The sequence below is a fragment of the Gasterosteus aculeatus genome, chromosome 1 (assembly GCF_964276395.1).
Source record: "Gasterosteus aculeatus chromosome 1, fGasAcu3.hap1.1, whole genome shotgun sequence".
Lineage (NCBI taxonomy): Eukaryota > Metazoa > Chordata > Actinopteri > Perciformes > Gasterosteidae > Gasterosteus > Gasterosteus aculeatus.
In genome coordinates, this window is record NC_135688.1 from 5,370,530 (window position 1) to 5,393,387 (window position 22,858).

The 22,858-nt window shown below is 43.6% G+C and overlaps 2 protein-coding genes across 3 annotated transcripts in view; one reads left to right on the forward strand and one right to left on the reverse strand.

Annotated features, from left to right (window-relative positions):
- The window catches only part of kcnab1a (potassium voltage-gated channel subfamily A regulatory beta subunit 1a), a 62,991-nt gene extending 42,499 nt beyond the window's left edge, over window positions 1-20,492 (forward strand). For both annotated transcript variants that reach the window (XM_078109126.1, XM_040181952.2), the window contains exons 2-14: window positions 325-368; window positions 6,467-6,504; window positions 9,493-9,572; window positions 10,200-10,244; window positions 10,861-10,905; window positions 11,990-12,033; window positions 12,148-12,234; window positions 13,999-14,084; window positions 15,232-15,352; window positions 15,650-15,744; window positions 16,175-16,295; window positions 16,754-16,842; window positions 16,921-20,492. In XM_078109126.1, the coding sequence (XP_077965252.1) occupies window positions 325-368; window positions 6,467-6,504; window positions 9,493-9,572; window positions 10,200-10,244; window positions 10,861-10,905; window positions 11,990-12,033; window positions 12,148-12,234; window positions 13,999-14,084; window positions 15,232-15,352; window positions 15,650-15,744; window positions 16,175-16,295; window positions 16,754-16,842; window positions 16,921-17,010 (985 nt within the window). In that variant the 3' untranslated portion in view covers window positions 17,011-20,492. The remainder of the gene's footprint in view (window positions 1-324; window positions 369-6,466; window positions 6,505-9,492; window positions 9,573-10,199; window positions 10,245-10,860; window positions 10,906-11,989; window positions 12,034-12,147; window positions 12,235-13,998; window positions 14,085-15,231; window positions 15,353-15,649; window positions 15,745-16,174; window positions 16,296-16,753; window positions 16,843-16,920) is intronic.
- Window positions 20,493-20,606: 114 nt separating this feature from the next.
- On the reverse strand, window positions 20,607-22,467 carry ssr3 (signal sequence receptor, gamma). Its single transcript, XM_040181965.2, has 5 exons — window positions 22,169-22,467; window positions 21,543-21,669; window positions 21,333-21,431; window positions 21,007-21,138; window positions 20,607-20,873 (listed from the first exon to the last, which is right to left on the reverse strand). The coding sequence occupies exons 1-5, from the start codon at window positions 22,299-22,301 to the stop codon at window positions 20,807-20,809; spliced, it is 558 nt and encodes a 185-aa protein (XP_040037899.1). The 5' UTR covers window positions 22,302-22,467; the 3' UTR covers window positions 20,607-20,806.
- Between the last annotated feature and the right edge of the window lie 391 nt (window positions 22,468-22,858).

Consider the following 22,858-nt stretch of genomic DNA (forward strand, 5'->3'; position numbering starts at 1 on the left):
GTCTGCGAAAGTGAAATTCAATTTCCTGTTGTGGAGAAATACAAAGAGCTGTCGAGTGGTTGTTTGAAGAAAAGCAACAACCATCCTCTTGGAAGACAGAAATCGTTATCCACTTGAGTGTCAGACTCTTGAAATACATACACAACGTTTCATCTAACAAGTACTGAAATGTCCAATAAAACATATATTTTAAGATGATAGAGTTGGATACCTTGCTGGTGCTTATTCTGGTTTATTCTGCCGACTTCTTCTGTTCGGTTGAACTTGTTTTGTTTAATACATGTGTTGGTTGTGTGTCATTCCTTTTATGTTCTCTTTCCGCAGGAACCTTGGGAAGTCAGGACTCAGAGTTTCTTGCTTAGGACTCGGTGAGTAGACTTTCAGCTTCACTACCCATAATGCACTTCTGCCTTTCTCAGTACACCGACGGCTAAACACGCGATACGAAATAAAAAAAGATCCAATGGTTCAGTTTTGCTTTCACATTTACACACTTTGTGAAGAAAGACACCTTTGGATTTTGATTGTGTGTCTGCGAACTGAACTTGAACACGTCATGTCACTACAACACACTACAACTCTCTGGTTGTAGTGTAATTAGGTTATTATTTGAAAACTTGTTTACAGAATTGTTCGCTTCTCATACAGTATAAGTCAAACTTACTCAGCATGAGAGTGGGTAGTAGACAGCACACACACACACACACACACAGCACCTGTCACCATGGAGAGCACTGTGTGTGTGTGTGTGTGTGTGTGTGTGTTTACTAATTGAGAGTTGGAACAGTTGGAATCCGAGATGATAAACGCTGATAAAAACATTCATTTCATTTTGGCCAACAAGGTTATAAAAGATTGAACAATGTGCAGGATCTTAGTTGGTTTTATGGTTTCTTTAAAAAGATGTTTTAATTCGCTCCTCGGGAAACAGAAACCAAATCTGGTGAAAGAAAGTTACTTGTTGAAGACTGATGGTTTACATAATCATTTAGTATCGTAGTAATGTGGGAATATAGCCAATGAGATTTCACATTTCATTAATTGATCCATTTTCTAAAAATCTTTTTAAGGTACCTAAAGGTGTTTTGACCATCTGAGTATTAACCAGATTTATGTATTATTTCTACACACACAGTTTTTTCTCTTTCATAAGGGAAGGTTCTTTGAATTAACCCAAGTTTTTAAAATCCTGAGTACAATCCCGAGCGATGAAGAGGGAAACTCTAAGTACTTGAGTACCTGTGGCATCTGCAAGATAACACTTCTGATAAAACAGACCCTGCTTCAGTCACATTTTAAGGCTGTTAGTCGGCCGCGGCAGAAGAGACGGGCGAAGTAATTTCCTGTCAAAGAAGATGTTCATGTTTCTTGCTTTCTCTAATCCCGCTTCAGCCTGATTCATTCTCAGCCCTCCCGTTCTCCAGCTTCAGCCTGATTCATTCTCAGCCCTCCCGTTCTCCAGCTTCAGCCTGATTCATTCTCAGCCCTCCCGTTCTCCAGCTTCAGCCTGATTCATTCTCAGCCCTCCCGTTCTCCAGCTTCAGCCTGATTCATTCTCAGCCCTCCCGTTCTCCAGCTTCAGCCTGATTCATTCTCAGCCCTCCCGTTCTCCAGCTTCAGCCGCCGGTCTTTTCAGTAACACCTGTGCGTCTCCGCATCACTTCAATTGTTTAGAAAAGAAGATGTAACACAGACTGTCTGCACTGTTGAAGCGATCAGGAAGGATTTTTGTGTCCAGACACCCGGGGCTAACCTTTATGCATCGGTTGCTGTGGTAACAAGGTAGATGTCGGATGCCTCACAAAGCTTATTGAGTAAGAAACGATTGATAAGGTCACAAGTTAATGCTTCACCACAACGTGAGACACACACACATCAAGGCTGAGAGGACAGAAAGATTAAAGTAAATGCCGGGTTTCATAGCCGATGCAGCACATTTGGGAACATTTGGCACAAGATACCTGCTGTTTTAGCTCTGCAATGCTTTGTGTGTGTGTGAGCTTAAGATTAAATATCACCAAAAAGTTTGGTGGTTTATTTCATTTTATTTGACTTTAAGCGGTCCGACCTGATATTCCCTCCGCTCATAGACGGGCTTTTCCTGCTGATGTTTGACCTTCCCTGTGCATCGTAGCGGGAAAGTTCATGTCTTCTTTTTCAATGAGGAAGAAAGAGTAGATGTCATTTTTTGAAATTTCTAACTGCTTGATTGACACTATTGCCGGCACACATTATCATTCAAGGCAGAGTATTTACATATATGTCTCCTAATTATGTGGAAGTGATCAACCACTTTTTATCGGGTAACTTTATAAGAAAACATTCAGCCTGCTTGATATTTTCACACATGCAGATGTACTGAGCCCAAAACTTTTCTCCTTTTTGTGTGGTGTCGCTCATGTCAGCACTGTATAGTCGAGTTGATGCTGAGATTAATTTTCACCCGGGACCTTTCAGGGAAAAAAACAATGAACTAATTAATGAAATGATCTCGTGAATTTGAACATTGAGACGTCGGTGGCAGATCCCTCGGAGGGAAGCTTTCCGGTTCCATGGAGAGCTCCTGTTTTTTTGCGACGTCTCTCCGTCTCAGGGCCGGATCCCAGCGCCGCTGCCCCAGGTGGCTCCCGGTAGACTGAGAGGTCGGACTCAATATGGCGGCGCTTTCCCGCTGCGGAGAAGGTCAGCATAATGCCAGCCGCCCGCCACATGCTGCGCCCAGGGTAACGTAACGCTGGCAGGGGAGAGGAGGAGGAGGAGGAGGAGAGAGGGCAAAGAGCAGGATGCTAAACGGTGTTTCACTTAAGGAGCGGTGCCGAAATCGATGAGGATGTGTGTGTGTGTTTGTGTGTGTGGCATATGTGCTCATACTCCCACAATGGTATCATTAAAAATGAGGCACTTGTACACCACGATGTCCCGAGGGAAACACGTCTCACTGTATTCACTTCATTTACTGATTGCGTAATATTAAAAAGACACCTTTTCAACAACATTGCTCGCTGTTTCTAATTCCAACGTCTTATTTTTCACTTCATACAAGGGACGACGCTGTTCCAGAACATTTGGTTGAAACAGACTTAATTTTTCGGCCAACCCTAAATATATAACTTGGAGTCCTTTTGTTTCTTTGTTACAGCCGTAATGTGACTTGAGACCCAAGGCTGCTTTTAAGGCTTTGAAACTAAGCCTGAAGCCAGAATGCCTTTTAGACAGAATACCCAAACGTTATGCAACAATACGGGAGCAGTGACCTCGATATGAGTGACCGGCTCACATCTGCTGCACTTTGTTGCTCAGACGAAAGTTATTTATTGCTACAGTGTTTAACATGCAGACCTTAAGCGTGCTCTGAAGCAAGGTTCTGGTGGTGAAACTGACCTTAAATTAAAGCTGCGTATGTAAGTTCTGCAAATCGTCATGTTCGTATGTTGTTCTATTTCTGGTTACACTAATTCCATATTTGGGTCAATCAACATCTCGCCATTCTCACATGTTTATAACTCGTATTGACTTTTTGTGTGTGGCTCGTTTGTTGTGTGCTGACGTAGGAGAGGATCTGAACAGATGGAGAAGTGTCACTGTCATTAGGGGCAGAGTGCAGGAGGGAGGGAGGGAGGAGGGAGACATCTCTACACAAAAACACATTTTGAGAAGAAAGAAATATGCGACTCGTGCCTCGGGAACTTTGTGTCCATCCTGACCGCCTCCACCTCTTCAGCTCCGGCTCTCTCTCTCTCTCTCTCTCTCTCTCTATACTGAAGTCTCTCTCTCCCTCTCAGCCTCTCTGATCCTCCCTCAGTATCTAAACTCTTCATCAACACCTTCCTCTAATGTCAGAACAAGGAGAGGGACGTAAACAATGGGACATTTAAGCATAACGGAAATGAAACAAAGAGAAATACACGCCTTCTTTCCTTTCTCACGTTCACTCTTAGTATCACTTTCAAGTATAGGAATGTCAAATAACTGTTTGTATTTGCTATGCAGTAACCTTTAATAATAGTACTGCAGAGAATATGTGCTGCTCCATTTTTTTTCCTGGCAGCAGCTCTTTTTCAGAAATCAATAAATACTGTACATACATGTAGGTCAATTCATTATCATTAGCTATTTGCACTCCACTAGCAATAAAAAAAAGGGAGTTTTGTCTTTGAGAAGAGTTTAATTTAATAACTTTCCACAGTTTCAAACTCTCAAATAGAAGGATCTGAACCATAAGCAATTCTGCGTGACCCATAACTTATTTTCCTCACACACGCCCCGGCGTGCTTGCTGCACTGTTGTGGTGCTATTGATTGCGTGTTTTCACTACAGGTCTGCAGAGCGGCATGTAGAATATCTCCACTGTACAGCACGGGCTTTTCCTCTTATCTTTTTCCACTTGGCTCAGCATTTTAAGGACATTACATCTCCTCGCGGCACCGAGGCCAGCAGACAACCTTTGATCATAAGCTAATGTCCACTCCTCCCTCAATACAGTAAAAAATCGAAGTGGATTGCAACGATCACCTTGATCCCTCCTCCCAGTTTGCACCCGAAATAGAAAGTTGTCTCAAAACATGCAGCAGAGTGAGAGTTTGGCTCTGATGGTTGAAATCACAAAGAGCATCGTATTGGATCAGTCCGGCTGTGGTTGATCAGTGTGCAAACGTGAAAACAACAACCTGAAAACATGATGCAACTAAATGCAAAAGCCTCGCAAAACAAACACTGAAGCCTTTTATCTCTGTCGTCACTTTGTCAGAAAGAAGTTGATTCCTTTTTAATCATTTGTTAACTTTGCGATGCTCTTTTCAAAAGCCTTTCTTCTACTACCCCAGAAACATTTTATCTTTGTGCTACGCTACATAATAACGGGTTTTTGTTGTTTTGTGAACCCTGCGAAAGCCGCTGCTGAAGGAGCAGACAAGACAGAAACAGATGTAGATACAACAGAATGGACGAAGGAATTTAAAATGGAATTCAAGTAGAATACTCAACAAACTTGAAGAAACACAACTGAAGATAGGTGCAGAGAAGAGGCGTGCGTGTGCTTTCTTTTGTGTTTTTGTCTCTATTCTCTACAAATACATAAAGGGCCTGTTGACAAACGGGAAGGGACGTGTCCCCTATGAGATGTTGATGTGTTTCTGGATGACAAAGCACATCGCAGATACAACACAGTATAACACAGAAAATGAATCTAAAAAAAATATGATTGGCTAAATAATATGATTCGGGTTTTCCATCTGCAGGATGATTAGCGGAAAATTGCTGAAAAGGCGGGTTAAGAGGTCAGTTAAGTAGAAAAACCTTCGCTGAGAGGAAAAAAATTGGGAGCAGTGAAGTGATTTGAAATTGAAATCAAGTCAAACAACCTCCTGATTGTACCATTTATGTGAACGTTAAGACCTCATCAGTTCCTTTGTCAGTAGCTTGAGTTTGACTATTACACACTTCAGCTTCAGCACGAAGCCCTGCAATGTTGTTTTCTATTGTCGCATAGCAACAGAAAGTACCACTTCAGACACTTTCCATTAGCAGCTCCCCTGAAAGAGCGAAAAAGGACTGTTTGTCACATTCAGGGTCTTAACTGCTACTGGACTGTTTAGCCTCGGCTTCAGACTCACTGTACTGGTGGTTCATGTGCCCAAATAGGGAAACACACACTTTGCACGCATATTTGTATAATAAAAGAAGTCATGCATGTAATAAGGTAATTATTAATGACTGTAGAAGAGGTGCAATTGAGGCTGAATGGTTACTGCTGTTAACAATGTCAAAAAAAGCCCACTTGTCTCAACGGAGATCACCATTATTAATCTTTTCAAACCACTCCGATTACGAAGCCGCTGGTGCTGCGTGTGGAGAACAGCAGCTTCCTGCCCCCCGCTGAGATGAGATGATATCATTGTGCACCAATAGATCCAATTTATCCGTAGTGTGCCTTCTGGAAGTTAAACCTCAGTGGAGTTGATGGTATTGCAATGCACGGTTCAATGAGCTCCATTATACCAGGACGTCTGTTGAAAGGAGGAGATGGTTGAATGAGGCTTCATTGTCGCCAATCTCTGAGGGACATCGATCCTTTTCTGACATTCGAGCCGAGGAGATCAACAGTGTCAGAGGATGGACTGTCTTTTCATTTGGTGTGAAATTTTTAGTGAGTGAGAAGGATTGAATGGGGAGTTAACGGTATCATGGCAGAAGGGAATTAACAAATAAATAGATCTCATGAATTAGTCAAATGACATACGGCTAATAGACCATGAAATATTGATATGTGGAAGAAGTTTTATATATATATATATAGTATAATTATGGACACAAGATAGACATGCAGGAGGTTTACACAGGACATTGACATACAGTCCCTGTCAAAGGTTTGGACACATTTTGTTATTCTTTGACCGTCAGGATGTCAAACACACACACACACACATGAATGTTTTCTAATGTTGAAATGTCTTTCTCTTCCATTCAGGTACATGGGTGACGTTTGGGGGACAGATAACAGACGAGGTATGATTGTTTTCCTTCATTGAGCTTATATATTTACTCCCAATGGACTCTCGCTTATGGATTGATGGATTTGTTTTACCCTACTTGCAGTAATGTAATAAATAGGGTTTGTCGTATTATGCACATAAACATGGACACCTGATGTCATGTGACCCAGAGGACACAGGAAAATGTCTGCTATTTTTTTAGATAACATTCCAAACCCGCCTTGCAGTCAACACAGCGGCAGCAATCTGCAGCGCCCTCGGCCAACGATGGAACAATTTCAGAAGTGAACTGGTTCAATAGAGTCACGGTTGAAAAATGCCCCGGCGCTGAGCTGAATTAATGTCCCTGTGAAGCCAGAAAGACACGCAGTCGATTGCAGGCGATGAGGCCGGCAGACAGCAGCCTTTTTGACATGTCATGCCAGCGTAAACACAGCTGTCATTGCTCCACTGAAATATGGCCCCATTCTACAAAGTGTGTCAGCGTCATTGTGGCGAGCCAGCATGCACAGTACCAGAGCCCTGACCCACGTGGATCGAACACAGTCATACTTGATACCATTGATTACACCTGTGAAGGGCCTCTGGTAAGCATTAGAAGTGCCGTTTCCTCCCTACCTCGCTCCGCGTTGATGCTACGCTAAGCTAATCACCCGCAAGCACATACTTAATGCGTGTCGCGCAGACCCAGAGGACGCTCTCTTCCTTAAAACAAGCTTATGGAGAGAGGTGTATATTTACTAGTATGGCTCATCAAAGTGCTGCTAAGTTCGTCTCGCCCGTCTGGGCAGCAACACGTTCCCAGACACGGCGCTCACAGGCGTGATGGTGGGCATTCAAAGAAGGCCGAAAGTGGATCCATAAGTCATGAAGTGAATTAAAGAAAGTGTGTTTTGTGGATCTCAACTTTGATGTGGGGCGCGGAGGGGAGGAGGCAGTGCAGCAATACAATCATCTCCAGGCTGCGTGGGCAGTGTGGGGGAGGCTGCCGCGACCCGGACTTTGGGGTTGTGAGAGATGAAAAGTATATTTTTTCTCACTCACCACTGTTCTATGTATGGAAACCAAACCTTTTGTGCCCCAGAATAAAACAAACAGCAGCCGGAAGCCCGGCCGTGTATTTCTGAAACTCATCATGACTCAGTGTTGTTCTGAAGGTGAGGGCGGATGTTTGTTTGTCCGTTAGAGACGTGTTGTCTTCCTTCCACAACAAATACCGAACCATTTCAAGGCCATCGCACATTCAGTTTGTCCAAATCAGACAGAAGTTAGAAATCTGTGTAAGCAGCAATGCTGCGTGATGAACACGAGCATCCGGACCTTGTAAATGTTACTTGAGGCCCTGATTGACCTTCAGCCTCGTTGTGAACGAGCAATCAGCAGAGGCCAATTACCGTAATAAATGTGCCTGTGTCGCCTCGGCTTTCTGTGTGACTTTCAGCTCGTCTGGGTCTTGTTGTCTGTCTTCATAAAGATGTCCTCAGCATGTTCCTCCCCTTATCCAACCTCACCGGCAAAGGATTTATTACACACGTCTCTTTTTTCTATTTTCTTCCAATTTTTTCTTCTTCATCTGTTTTTCTTACCTCTGGAAAAAATAAACCCTCTTAACCCGACCCACCGTCACATTTATTAAAAATCTTCCTCCATTGCAACGTTGTGAAAGAGAGAGTTTCCTGGATGTGCACTCAGCAGAGAGTCCAGTTATCTTCTGTTCAAGTCTTTCTGTCCTTAACTGACCCCGACTTTCTTGAACCGGCGCATCATCGAGCTCTGGCTGTTCGTTCTGCTCCTTTCTTTACTTTTCTGCCTCGCTGCCTATGTTCGACTGTCTCTGGACGCTGTGGATAATCATCTGCTAATGATGACAATATACTGGAGACATTTTAGGTCACATTTTTTCTTTTTTGTTTATTGGATCGAACCGTTTCTTCTACTGTTGTTTAATTGTAACCAAATTCCAATAGCACAGTCTGGATTTATTGCAGTATTATTCATCACACATGAGCTTGGACTGGTGACTCGAGACAGATTCTCAGTAAAGACTCGACCTAACTCTAGAAACAACAGCCACGCTGTGTGCCACCACTGAAACAGCAACATACACTCACACAAACTTGATGCAGACTCATAAACAACGGCAGAAAGACAGATTTTATGCACACGTGTAAACACAAACACACACTTCTGTCAGCACACGTTTAGGAACTCAACTCATGCACACACACACAACTCCACAGGGAGACGACGGCAAGATTCACTTCACATCATCGTGTTATAAAACGCACAACAGGGAAATGGGATCTCGTTCTGATTCATGGTCATTAAGTCTACTGGAATATGCTAAATATATCTGCACATATGCCACGAACAAAGCCATGAATAGCACAAACAACGTAACTGAAGAGTAAAGACTTGACACCAGGGTCCAACAGAAACTGCCTCTGTACTGTAAGAAGTCTGCACTCGACACACAAACCTGCTGCTCGGGCGTGCTGCTGCAGCGTGGGACATGCAGCACTGCGCGCTCTGCAGCCTTTACTGTCTGACACGTCCTTTGCAGCATAGGCAACTCCCATTAAACCTCTGTATTAAACTCACCATCTTGGTCATTGACTGCTGCACCGCTGTCCATGTCGCATTTCATGAGCCAACAGAAGGGCTTCGTGCAATGTGCCGGTGTAATACCGGCTGTCGCAGCCTTTCTGCACATCCGCGCTCACAGTCGGCCGTCATTGAGAGGAGGGAGGCGTGAAATTGTTTTGAAAACATTCTTACAATGTAGTTTGATCACACAAGTCGTTATAGCACTCATTAAAATAAAAGATAATGTAAATAAGTAGTGGCCATAGATGACTCCATCCATAACATTTATCACTGCTGTGGAAACAAATGTTTGTATTGAGATATTTATATGCGACAGCTCTGCCATGGATTATTGATTTGGCAGATGTCCTAAAGCACTGACATTTCTGTTTGCTGTGTTCTGACCTCTCGCCAGGTTGCAGAGCAGCTAATGACTATTGCCTATGAGAATGGAGTCAACCTGTTTGACACAGCTGAGGTCTACGCAGGCGGCAGGTAGGTGTCCAGCTCTGTGTTACAGACTGTGTTCATTCACTTGGACCAACTGCTGTTATTGTGAGGTTGGATTCATTTGTTTTATTGATCGTTATGTTTTTTCGTGCCTGTGGAAGAATTCATGCAGCGTCTTAATCTTTAGGATTAAATGAATGTTCTGTGATTAAGAGGCTTAAGATGGGAGCTAATTAGTCTAACCGGATATCTATTATTTATTATTTTACAGGCTGATGTTTGAGTCCAACGCAAACATAACGAAAATCCCGCACCTTTTATAGCATATCCTAGTTTTAACAGGTTTTCACAATTGTCGCAGAATTGACCTAATTCATATTACAGAAAGTCCCCCTGACAATACATATTCGAATTGCAGAAATGTTTCTGTTACAGCCAAAACATCATGAAATAATGTGTGATAATAACATTATTGTAAAATGTTTTTAGTGTGTTTTTCAATGTACCATTTATTTATTTAACTATTCATGGACACACGCGTTTGCCATCTTTTCAATGCAGGGGGGAGATTAGTTTGATGACAATATATAACAGGGTTGCAATTGTGGAGCAAATGTTTAATTTATTTAAACTGCAATTTATTAACCCGCCCTCATCTATGTTGCCTTCCAGGGCCGAAGTCATTCTAGGAAACATTATCAAGAAGAAATGCTGGAGGTAATGGTGACATACGTGTGTGCGATGGAGCCTTATCACTTTTATGTGAGAAATGGCGACGTGTGTTCAGGTTGCAATAGGCAGCAGAGAAGTGTGTGAGGGGGCACATGTGGGAAAACACGATGGGAGTTAGAGGTTTTGTATTTTTCCATTTGTTCCGTGTATTTCTGCACACACACGGAGACACACAAACACACACACGTTCTTTCCCTTCACAGCAGCACGACACTGTATGAAAGCCTGAAGGCGTTTTCAGTTTCCTCAAATCTCAAATATTCCCTCTTCTTCTGTGGGGAACAGAGAAAAACTGAGAATCTGATCTTCGTGTTGTCAATCATTGTTGTGCAGCTTAGCAAAACACTATCTATAAAGATAGTATAATAATAATCTATGAAGACGGGACAAACCACGCATGAATATTGTAGACAGTGTCTTGTAGCCCGGACATGGTTTAATTTGCAGTGCAATTAGCACAGAAAAGGCCTAAATCTGCGTAATTTTAGTCTCTTGAGTGTCGTCATGAGTGAGGACTTAAACACTAAATGAATGATGATTTACTTTCTATTCATTTAATAATCTACTCATTCTGTTGCTGATTTTCACCTCTATTTCTCAGGCGGTCCAGTATTGTCATTACAACTAAACTCTACTGGGGAGGAAAGTAAGTAAGAAATTCTGATTTTCATGCATGAAGGCAGATTGCGTGCTGTTGAGTTTTATTTCTTTTGAAAGTCTCGTTGGGATCAAAGTCTGAGCAGAGAACATCACATAAAGAGAATTCCTTCCAGCAGTCAGCACACACAGACAGGCTCATGTTCACATTTACGATTATTGAGAATGTCAGCGAGTAAAACAAGAAGTGGACCTGAATTCCATTGGTTGTTAAATCTATCGATAATCATCCACGTATATACTGATACGTGACGTAAATAGCGTCTATTTAACACGTGGCTTTGTTGAATACACTTATTGGTCGTACAGGGTACTCAAGGGTCGCACATTGTTGCTATGGAAAGCAGCATGTTGCTATGGACACAGTTCTGATCGCCGTACACAACAGAAGGGGTACTTATTTTTGCGGAAGCAATAAATACTTAAATCACTAAAAAGTTTTGAAATCAATTTTATTTTGATATATATCTCTTATAATATTCGTTGTGCCATGTCAATAATAGTTTAGCCTTTCAAACATTGTTTTTCTCTGTAACAACCTGAGGTCTTCCCACCAAAAACAGTGACCATATAGAATAACCACATTACATTACAATAACCGTTGGACTCCTTTGCTGAGTCAGGGGAACGAGGTGAAGTTTCTCCTGAGCCTTCCCACATCTCTGCGAGGACGCTTCCGTCCTTCACCTCCCAGAGTTTGGTTGCATAACGGTGGCGAACAGTTGAAAGCGCACTGACCCGTTTACATAAAACATCCTGATGCAAACTTTCTCATGTCATGGCCCCTGGCCGAGGGCCACAGAGTGATTTAAAAGGACTTTCACTCGGCTTGGAAAGCGTGAGGACTGATATTCAACGGTGGATTAAGCACCACGGATAATACTTTAGTTATTTGATGCCGCAGAGTCGGCATTAAAACCCAAGAATGAGGTCTTTCATACGACCGCTGATGCTGTACGGTCGGTTGTTACGAAAGGCAACAATGGCCCAAAGGGAATTAATGACTGAAAGTTGAGTTACAGTTCAGTCACACAAAGTGAAGCGTATTGATTGGTTTGTGTTTGTCCCATCAGAGCAGAGACAGAGCGAGGACTGTCCAGGAAACACATTATTGAAGGTACACACACACACACACACACTAGATTAAAACGCTAGACTTAAGACAAACCTTAAAGACACGTTACTCTCCACTGCACATGCTTGTCTCTCAGTGTGTCTCTCTGTGTCTCAGGTCTAAAGGGCTCTTTACAAAGGATGCAGTTGGAGTATGTGGATGTAGTTTTTGCCAACCGCCCCGACAGCAACACTCCCATGGAGGGTGAGTCGTGTTTCAGGGGACGTTTAGTGCCCCTCAGGGGGGCTGGAGGTAGACGTTGTTTATTGGCATGCGTATTAGCAGAGCACGGGCTCCTCATTAGTCATAAGTAATGAATTACATATTTGTATTCTACACGTAAAGCCCATTAGCTGTTGGTTTCCCTCAGCACTTATTAATTAGTGCTCAAAACTAATCAACAAGGAATTTAGATCTCCATTAGTTATTTACTTTTGCTTTTGTTTTCTTAGAACTGCAGCTGCTCTTCAGTGGGGCTTTTCAAATGTTTGTATTTAAGCTGTCTAGATGATCTTAATTATTTAGACCCACAATGAGAAATAATATAAGCCAAATGGCCAAAGATTCCCCTAATTGTAGAAGGATATGCTATTAACAATGCACATAAAAGACAAATTAAGTATTGGGACTTTTTTCAAAATTACAGTTTTCATATAACTGCTTGGTTAAGGTATACATTGTAATAATAAGTATAAGAAATAGCTTAATGTTATTCTTAATATATTTAAACTGTGCTGCAAACACTGCTTACTCTTCTCCACCATCTGCACTCACAGTTCATTTCAAATGTATTCCTTCAACCACCCGATCGATCTCTCTTCCTCCACTGAATTTGTTTTACTCTCCATCTTCTTCTCTCCCTTCTTGTATTGGACGGAACCCGATGCACGTAGTGTTTGAACGTGGGCGCTGGGTGCACAGTCACAGCATGTTGCAGGAGCTGGTGCAGAGGAAGGAAGGAGTAAAAAGAGACATTTTCTTTACCTTCCTTATAAGGCCTCTGTGTCTGCTCATTATCATCGGCAAAACTAGAAGGAAACTTTCTCTAAAGAAATGTCTCTATCTTCTTGATTGTTATTTTTTTACAGATCTATCTCTGTATTTCTGACCACATTCTTTTTGATTGATTTTTTTCGACATCGATGTCATTTTACCGAGAGCCGGTTGGGCAGAGTGAAACGCGCCACAGTCAAGGGTTGCGGGATAATCGGAGTGACCGCAGAGCGATGCTGAAATTAATGACGGGCCTAATTTGAGTTGTCCGAGTTGGCCCCGACTGCTGTTGCCTCGCACAGTCAGCCGCGTTGGAGCTAATTGCGTCATTAAAAGAGCGGCAGATGGCGCGTGACGAGAGGGGCTTCAGCACGTGAGCTTGTAGGTTGCCGTAGTTTGCCCCCCCGAGATGTTTTGGATGGCTGATGAGCCGTCAGCAGGTAAGTGGGCTCAAAGAAGCGGCCGGCCTCTGAGACTTTTGGAAAAAATATAGTTCTTTCTTGTTTTCTTGTCTTTTCCGATGGAAAATCACCTCATTTTAGGACTGTTTTCTGGGTTTCATCCACTTCTCTATCTCTCCCTTTCTCATGATTGCATCTCATGTTCTTCATCATCGTCTTTGGCAGAAAAGCAAGCAAGCAAACAAACAAAAGACAATTGTTCAATCACTTTCTCTTTCAGTGAGATTCGTGCTTTGTGGGTGACGTCAGATGTGAAGGAAATGGTCTGAAGGATTTTGCTTCTCATTTTGAATATATTGTGATCACTTTTAGATCAAGTGGTCGGCCTGTGGGGGCATTTTTCAGACACCATCGACAGATGGCTCTCTCCTCTCCTCAACAAGGTTTTGACTGTGTTTCTATCCAGCTTCTTTCAAGAAGTCAGGGTAAATGTTGCGGTGGCGTCGCGAGCAGCTCGCTGGCTGGTTTCAGTAAACGAACTGTTCGCTTTGTGTTCGTGTGTCCGTCCCTGCAGAGATTGTTCGGGCCATGACTTATGTGATCAACCAAGGAATGGCGATGTACTGGGGGACGTCTCGATGGACGGCGATGGAGATCATGGTAAGGCAATGTTCGTCACGGCAACTGTTTTATAAAGTTAAGTAAGCAGGGTGTCTAAACAACATATAAAGTGCATATTAACATACTCCAGTGTTCATTTTTTGGTTACTATACTGCGTTTTTAACCCCAGTCAGTTAGTCAGAATAAATTATGGATAAAATGGTTCAGTTTCATGTTGCCGAGGGAGATTATGTCTCATATGCTACTGATTGGAACAGAAGATGGACACTTTTCTCTGATTGAAACCTTTTCATGTTGAAGTCTCATCATCATTAGCACCAATTCTTAGCGGCTCGTTATCTTGGACCACTTAGGACACGTTGCTTTTGCATCTTTGTTCGCACCTAAAGCCAAAACAAAGATTTACTGAAATAAGCACGTCTAAACTGACATTCAAGGACCCGACACCAGTTGTCTCCTCTCTTGTGTGTCTCTCTGCTTCCCCTCTGAGTGTGTCGACACTCTCGTCTCTTCTGTGATCACGGTGAAAAGGAGCAGACAGCTTTGCAGAACACAAGCCCAGAGGAAAGCTGTGTAATTTATAGCATCGATAATGAAGGGGGGGCGGTAAACACATCTTCTCGTGTGCGCGCCGTGGCGGGTTTAAAGTACACACTCACACGCAGCCTCGAGGGGAATGTCATGGGGTCGTTGCGCCGACGGGCAACGTGTAATTTGTACGTTGAGTGATGGCACCGCCGCTAAATAGATTCCTCCCTCTTCTACTGGCCTCTCGTCGTGACATGTTTCACAGCAGGATACCGAGGAGAGAGTGTTTGAAGAAGCAGCAAGCCTTACGCGTGTGTGTGTGTGTGTGTGTGTTGTCTCTGACAAGTGTTCTTGAAGGACACGTGGAACTCGAGATAAGAAGGTGCGCAGGGACATTTGAATACGACGCCTCGGAGGGTCGTGTTATGGAATATTGATCCGGTGACCTAATGCGAGCCCTTCATTTGAATTCTTACCACCATCCCATCGCCGTCTATGGCTCCTACAATTATCTCTTTTATCCCCCCCTGCCCCTCCCAAAAACAATTGTTTTATTGCAGCATTACATTACATTAAAGGATGCTGCTGCAGTGAGTCATGATAACCATTCATTAATTCTCGCCTCCTTTCTCTTTGCTCTCCTTTTTTTATCTCTAGGAGGCGTATTCGGTTGCGAGACAGTTTAATCTGATCCCCCCTGTGTGCGAGCAGGCGGAGTATCATCTCTTCCAGAGGGAGAAAGTAGAAGTGCAATTACCCGAACTTTACCACAAGATAGGCAAGTATTATTTTGGTTGTGTACTATTGTGAAGAATTATTTCACCAATTCCTCACGACAAGTTAGCTCAAACCTCCTGTCGGCCGGAACGTTCTTCCACTTTCTTATAGAGGAGTTGAATTAGTGAAGTAATTAAACTGATGGATATTCCCTATACGTATCTGTTGCTCGTTCCTTTTTAAATTATTTCTTTCTTTCCTCGCGATGTTCTCACATTTTTATCTTCACACGTCCTCCCTTCAACACATCTTGCTAAAACTCCACCTGTTTCACTCCTCGTGGTCTCCATGGTGACAGGAGTTGGAGCGATGACGTGGTCACCGTTGGCGTGCGGTATCATCTCAGGAAAATATGAAAATGGCATTCCTGAATGTTCCAGGGCTTCCATGAAGGTGGGCAAACTTAACTCCATCATTTTATTCTTTTCCGAACGTGTCAAATTAGTGTCAACGACTTGAAATGTCCTTCAGCAAAAGTCTTTTTTTTGTATCCAGAATTCACAGGTAATCAGTGCTACCTGATATGTCCATAAAGGAAAACCGGAATAGTTGCACATTTTGGAAGTATGATTCCTTGGATGTCAACATTACGTTTCATGTATGTGCATATGTGCAGTTAGTCGTGTGTTGCCAGCAGTGTGTTAGCTTAGCTTAGCATAAAGACCACCAACAAGCACCACGGCGTCCTTATCTTTTCCCGTTTCCTTGTTTCCTCTCCTCTCTGCCTCGCCCCATTTGATCTGCCTCTGCTTCATGTTTCTGTGTCTAATCCATCTTTCACATGACTTTCCTTTCCCTGCCTCCTTCTGTCACTCATTCCCAGTCGTATCAATGGCTGAAGGAGAAAATAGTGAGCGAGGACGGAAGGAAGCAACAAGCCAAGCTGAAAGAGCTCAACCACATTGCAGAGAAGCTGGTCTGCACGCTGCCTCAGCTGGCCGTTGGTAAGACGTCGTATTTGAATAGCAAACGCTTTGGAAGCAGCCGGAAGCTTTCAGAAAGGAGACGTTTTAATGTTTATTGTGTGGTTATTATTTGTGCCTCTGGGTTTGATCGTCCCTGCAGCTTCCTAACTCCAGCAAACTGCAATGTCGATTGTGCTTTCAGCTGCATTGACGTGAACCCATAAAGTATCGCATCTGCCTGGAAGGTAGAAGTAAATGAAATCACAAAATAACGTTTAAAACTCTGTGATGTACTTTAGAAAAAAGGCCGGCGGACATTTATGGTTCGCAACTGGTAATAAATGGGCTCAGACAAACAGAGGAATTGTTGCAAAGGAGCCAATAAATGACAAGGCTAAAAGCTCAGTTTTATTTCTGTTTTTTTAAAGACATTAATAATCAGCAGGGCGCCTCCGAGTGGGCTCTGCGGGAACATCAACCTCTCTTTCTCTCTCCAGCGTGGTGTCTTAGAAATGAAGGCGTGAGCTCAGTTCTTCTGGGAACATCCAACCCTGAGCAGCTCACGGAGAACCTCGGGGCCATACAGGTGGGAACATGCAGAAACACACTGTGGTTCGGCTCTACTAGCCGACCTCCCGTTGATCCTCCTCCCTTTCTCGCCCAGGTCCTTCCGAAGATGACATCTCAGGTGGTGTCTGAAATCGACCACATCTTGGGCAACAGACCGTACAGTAAGAAGGACTACCGCTCCTAGGCTGCTCACCTACCTACTGAAGCATACTGTTACCATGGACCTGCCCTCCAATGTTTAAGTCCGCGGCTCTCTCCTCGGGCCCCACTCAGCTCCAGCCCCCCCCCCTCGCCCCTTTAGCCTGGAACAGACTCGCTAAGCCCAGCGCCGTCCTGCTCAGATCGGGTTCATCTCAGGTCCTGCCGAGAGACGCGTAACAAACTCAGCTTTTTGCAGCCTCAAAACGCATCTTAGTCCATCAAAGGAGATAGAGAACTTGCCCCCCCCCCCACCCCCCCCCACACACACACCTCCCAACTTAGGTGTTATCTTTCAAGGCCGTTCCATTTAAATATATCTATGCAGAGCTTAGTCTTACAAACACCCATCTAGAGCCCCACATCTCAGTTCAACTCCCTCCAGAGGTCTCATTAAGACATTCACAAATCAGGTGGTAAGGCATACACGTTCTTTACACATTCACATTTGGGATTTGAGGACAGGACAGTATGATGAGGATGGACTCTTTCAAGTGAGGGTGCCTTGCTCAACGGCAACCGTCATAGTAGTTGCTGAGTAAAATCTTTTACTTTACCACTTGACAGACCGCGTCAATACAAGCGGCATACACTCGCGCATTAGAGGCAGCTTAGAAAAGTCGGTGCAGATGAAGATGCTTTTGTTGCATAAACACCAGCCAGTCAGTCAGGTGCTTTCATTCAATGGACCAGTGGTCGAGCATCAGAACCAACATGTTTCATGCAATGACAGTTATCACACTTCTTTAAAAGAACTTTGTGTATGAGGCCTCAGACAACCAGTTCCCTGTTTGCTCGAATTACCTTCGAACTACTTATCAAATGTACTAAATATAGTTGCATATTTAGTGTAGCACAGAATAGCATACAGTACAAATTATAGGCTGCAAATCCTGAGTATGTTATCCAACAGATGCATGTTTCTCCTGCTATTGTGTGCCTATCGTTACTTCTCTACCAAGCACAGAAAGGGACAGAAAGGAGCTTGATGAAAAGCACTGCGAGCTTGTCCTCTGTGGTGAAGCAAAGGATTGTGGAGCCTCAGTGGGACCCTCTTAGTGGAGAGAGAGGGAAGCATGTCGCTCCCTTGTGGGGTCCTACAGGAACTGCTGCTCCGCTCATAGAGAAGAAGAAATGACCCTTTGCATCTGAAGTGGACATGGTTTCTCTCTGTTTGCATTTACGATGGAGACATTTGACTCCCTTTGTCGCCTGTGATCTGAACCCGAAATGCTGATTGCCTCAAAAAACCTAGCAGAGAAAAAGTTAGATCATCTTATGAAAGAATGACTGGCCTTCTGGCTGGTCATGATCATAATAACTGAAGAACTACTGCTTGGTATCGGCATAAAGAGGCAGGGTCTTTTGAATGTGGCAAAGATTACAGTATTTATTCTAGAGTAGTTGACATATAGAAATTTATTTTGACATTTTGGGATATTTTTTGGCGATCTGTGAGGATGTTTCATGTACATAAAATCTAATGGCGTACTTTGTAACACGAGCGAAACCAGGAAGAATCCTCTCATGCATATGACGACTTCACAGTACTGTATATGGCAACTATATAGATATGATGTAAATAGAGTTACGTTGCTGCTCCGAACGTATTGTTTAAGTCCAGCCTCCTCCAGCCTGACTTTACAACGTCACAGAACTTATTTCTGGGTCCTGAAAGATACTTCACAAAAGTATATATGAGGACTAAAATGTTCTTTGTTTCTGCATCACAAAGTTAGTCACTAACTGTCTCTGACTCGGTGGCTCAGCTCTCACAGCTCACGTCGTTGTCGCAGTGGGTTTTTATTCATCTGGAAATCAAGCCATCGCAGCAACCAGCAGAAATGATGACCAGGCTCACAAGTAAGAGTAAGACAGCTCAAACCGCCAACGCATTTCTAATCCTACGAAATGTTATGCTCATTCAGACATTCCCCAGAAATGCTGTTTTAAGATCAAGCATCAGTGAGCACGTGTTTGGCCCGCGGTATACTTAAAGAAGTGTGGCCTCGGTATCAACACACCTTCTCGTGAATATTTGCATTGAATTGTTCACATTGTCACGCAAAAAGAAGGGTGACCTGATTTCATCGCCGTAAAGCAACCGACCAGCAATCTGAAAACTCGGACTCTCCTCTTCATAACGTGGGCGATGAGTGGTTAATGTTCGGAAATAGTAATTAGTGAAATGTATGAGGTGCACTCGTCAACAAGTCAACAAGCTGCCTCTGCGTTTGAATCAGTGACCTCGCGGCCTGCCGGTGTGCGTGGAGTCCCGGGAAGACAAAATCAGGGATGTCTTCCAACACAAGTTGTTAAACAAAGTGAGAACAGACCAACAGGCAGATTCCTGTATTATTGGATGGCTAATCTACACTATATATCATCTGTTGGCTCATTTGGACATTCGCTTATTAAAAAACAGAAATGAGAACTGCCTGGTGGCAATTTTGTGTCCCGGTACCTCAATGGGTATTGACTTAGAAGAACAGCGTGATACAGAAAGAACCCCTCTGTCATCTTCCCACCAATAAGAGGTGCGTCCCTGTCCCTCTGTTCCCCTTCTGTGTTTCCAATAAGCAGGTGCAGCACTTTCTGGTTCACAGGTCTTTGAATAGCGCGGCTTTTGTCCTGCTGAGGCTCCACCTCGGGTCCACGAAACAAAGTGGCAGCAGATGGCGACCAACTGGTCTCCTCCATCGCCGCGTATTCAGACACGACCGCAGAGCAGAGAAAACCACAGCGGCGAGACAAAGAGCGCCGCGAGGCGGCAGCTGTGCAGACGTGCAGCAGCGTGTTTGTGTCTAGAACGTAACCGCTTTGAAACAACAAAGGTGTATTCACTTTGTTCCCACCACTCGTTCTTCCTTCTCTGCTGCTGCTCAGTGTACCTTAAAAAATAAAAGTTAACAGCTTCTGGAAGAGTCATTCTTGTCCACTGATTCCTCCCACACAGCTTGCGATGGCTTTGTTCCATCGTGGCTTTTATTCAGGCCGTTTCCTCCAAACGAATGCAGCCTTTTGCTTCATGATGCATCGGTTGGTGCTCGGAGTCTTTACCAGCTGAGAGGGAAACAATACGACGTTCATTTGGGTGTCAATGAAGTGTAATAAATTGATGTAGGGAAACTGGAGGGGAAAATGTAGGGAAAATGGAACAAAGCCAGAAACAATTAAGCTGTGGCTGAATTCTGAGCTCTGACTCGCATAACAGGTCTTTTACCCAAGATTTATTTTTCTGATCTGAAGAAAACCTAGATTAATCCCCCCCCCCCCAAAAAAGTAAAATAATCTCTTCTGCATATCAAATTTGTCTACAGCATATTACCTAATAATTACTTTTGTGGATAAAACTTGACATTGAGCTGGGGTGTTTAAGTGTGAATTCATCTGTACCATTCTCTTATTTTCTGTATATAGTCTATATGAAAGTGTGATTATAAATTAAACGCGTTGCCAATGGAAACATCTTCGACTCACTTTTATGTAACAATATTTTTTTAAGCAGGTTCTGAAACATTGAATGTCCATATTTTCTTCTCCAAGGGCTTTTAAAGTACACTGCAAAGCACAAAACTGAGGAAAAGTACACCTGGTTGCTTTATTTGTTACAAAAAACAGAAGACTGACCTGGAGAAACATCCCTCCCCCCTCCCCCCAAAACATTTGATCATGAATTTCATGAAGTTGAAATGTGATATTTCAGTCCTTTAAACCCTTTAATTTTTAACCCACTTCCTCCCCTCTTCGCCAATCGCTCCCCTGCAGCTTCTCTTCCTCCTTCACTTGGAGCCTGTGGACAGCAGAGCGATCAGTCCCGAGGAGGCGCTGATGGACAGAATGTAGTTGCTGGAAAATATTGGTTAAGGCAAAAACACGAGCTGAATGACAAAAGAAAGCTTCACTGCCCTCATACCATCTCAAGAAAGAGGTTTATAGCTTCCTATCGCAAACGTTAATAAGCTGATGGATAAAAGGATACACAGACGGGTTGAAGTTCCTGAGCAGGAAGAAGGAGGCAACGATGACGAGCACCAGGAAGAGAGTGTTGTTGTAGAAGATGGAGAAGGTGGTGGCCTCGTAGTCGGCGACCTCATTCTTCTTCCACAGGATCCTAGATGGACAGAAAAGTTACTTTTGTGATCTGGTAAAAATACAGGAACGAAACTGTGTGTGTGTGTGTGTGTCCGATAGGTGAGGCTCCTTTTTAGCAGCACTCAGTTAAAGCTTTTATACACATTTATGTTTTGCCACACAACACAAAAAAGTAACTCGCCGAAGCGAACGGCTTCACGTTGAGAGTCTCACCTCTCGTCTTTCTCCTTGCGGGACATCTTGCGGTTGTCCGCCTCAGACAGCTTCCTAGTCACCTCCTTGGAAACGGCATCCTCGCGTTTTTGGGCCACTCTGGGAGGACGAGGAGAGAAGACAATGTGACCGAAGCACAAGTGAATCCCTGATGAAAGCGTCCACCACTTGCAGGAGAGAGAAACCGACGTGTGGGTTCATGTTTCTTACTTGTGTTTGAGAACGAACTTGACGTTCTTGTAGGCAAAGGCCACCAGGTAGGTGCTGACCAGAGTCATCACGGCGTACAGGACCGCAGACTGCACAAGATCCATGTGCCAAATCCTCCAAAACAGCCCTAGAAAGTCAATCGATATTTAAAATATCTGATAAAACACATGATATAATACAATCGTTTTCTAATACATTAGAAAAAGGGATCTCATCCTAGATGTATTACATTGCAGTTTTTCAAATAAAAATAAAAAACATAATTACAATGACTACTGGCCATCTATGGCATAGATGGCTAAAGTCAGTAGCCTTTGTAATGATCATTTTAGATTAGATTCTATGTAATGTGACCATGATTCTAACCCAGAGTAACCACACTGACGGGTTAGCACTCAGTGAGCTAACGTCACCGTTGCCACATCACAGTCGCTCTTATTGATTTCCTTGTATTATTATGCTCTCCTGCCTTTGAACGCGCTTAGCTAATCACGTTTATTCAAAGAGCGCTAGACGAGATCAGCATTAAATCGTTTTTTTCCCCTAAATTACTCCTCCGGTGCGGGTGCGGGGGAGTGTTAGCTAGGCTAGTTAGCATCGGCTAGCCGCTCCAGTCGGGTACTCACAGATGGGGATGGCAGAGACGATGAGTGCATTCCCGTAGAAGAGAGCGGTGGACTTCGCTGAAAGGTTTCTGCTGAAGTCCTGGAGGAGGAGGTCTTCCTCTGACTGCTGCTTGTTGCTGCCTTTGGGAGCCATGTGTGCGGGTTGACCGGTCAGTGGGCTGCTCAGCTCGGGACACAAGAAGACTGACACGTCGGAGTATGAGGAGAAGAGGGACGCGTCAGCACAAACCCGGAAATACGCGGCCTTGCTGCTTCTTCTTCTTCTTCTTCTTCCTCTTCGTCTTCTTCTTCGTTTCAGCCATCCGTTTTGGCGCTCTCCACAGGAGGACAAGGACACGACACGCTCCATCATTCAACAGTCAGTTCGCTAAATAAAACCCCATATTTTCTCCCTTTTCTCCTTTATGTATTTGTGATTTTTGTTGTTTATAATTTGTATCCGTTTTATTCGGTCAATCCAAAAACCTGGCCTCTAACATGTACATGTTTGCACATTGGATGATTGTTTTACCTTTGTGGTCCTTTATTCCGTTTTGTATTTCCGTATGAGCAACGAACCTTAGGCCCTGACATAATTGCAAATTGACTCTATTGCAAATTTTTTTTCCTTTTTTTTTCCTTTAAGAAAGTGAGAAGCACCACCTGCTAGTTTATGCAAGACTCAGTATTTTGAAACTTTTCAATCCAGCA

Excerpts from the sequence above, each read along its gene's own strand:
- ssr3 (XM_040181965.2), bottom strand. The coding sequence starts at position 22,301 with ATGGCTCCCAAAGGCAGCAACAAGCAGCAGTCAGAGGAAGACCTCCTC. Across the intron at positions 21,139-21,332 it reads CGCAAGGAGAAAGACGAGAG|GATCCTGTGGAAGAAGAATG; the intron begins GTGAGACTCTCA and ends CTGTCCATCTAG. Across the intron at positions 20,874-21,006 it reads AGGAACTTCAACCCGTCTGT|CAACTACATTCTGTCCATCA; the intron begins GTATCCTTTTAT and ends AATATTTTCCAG.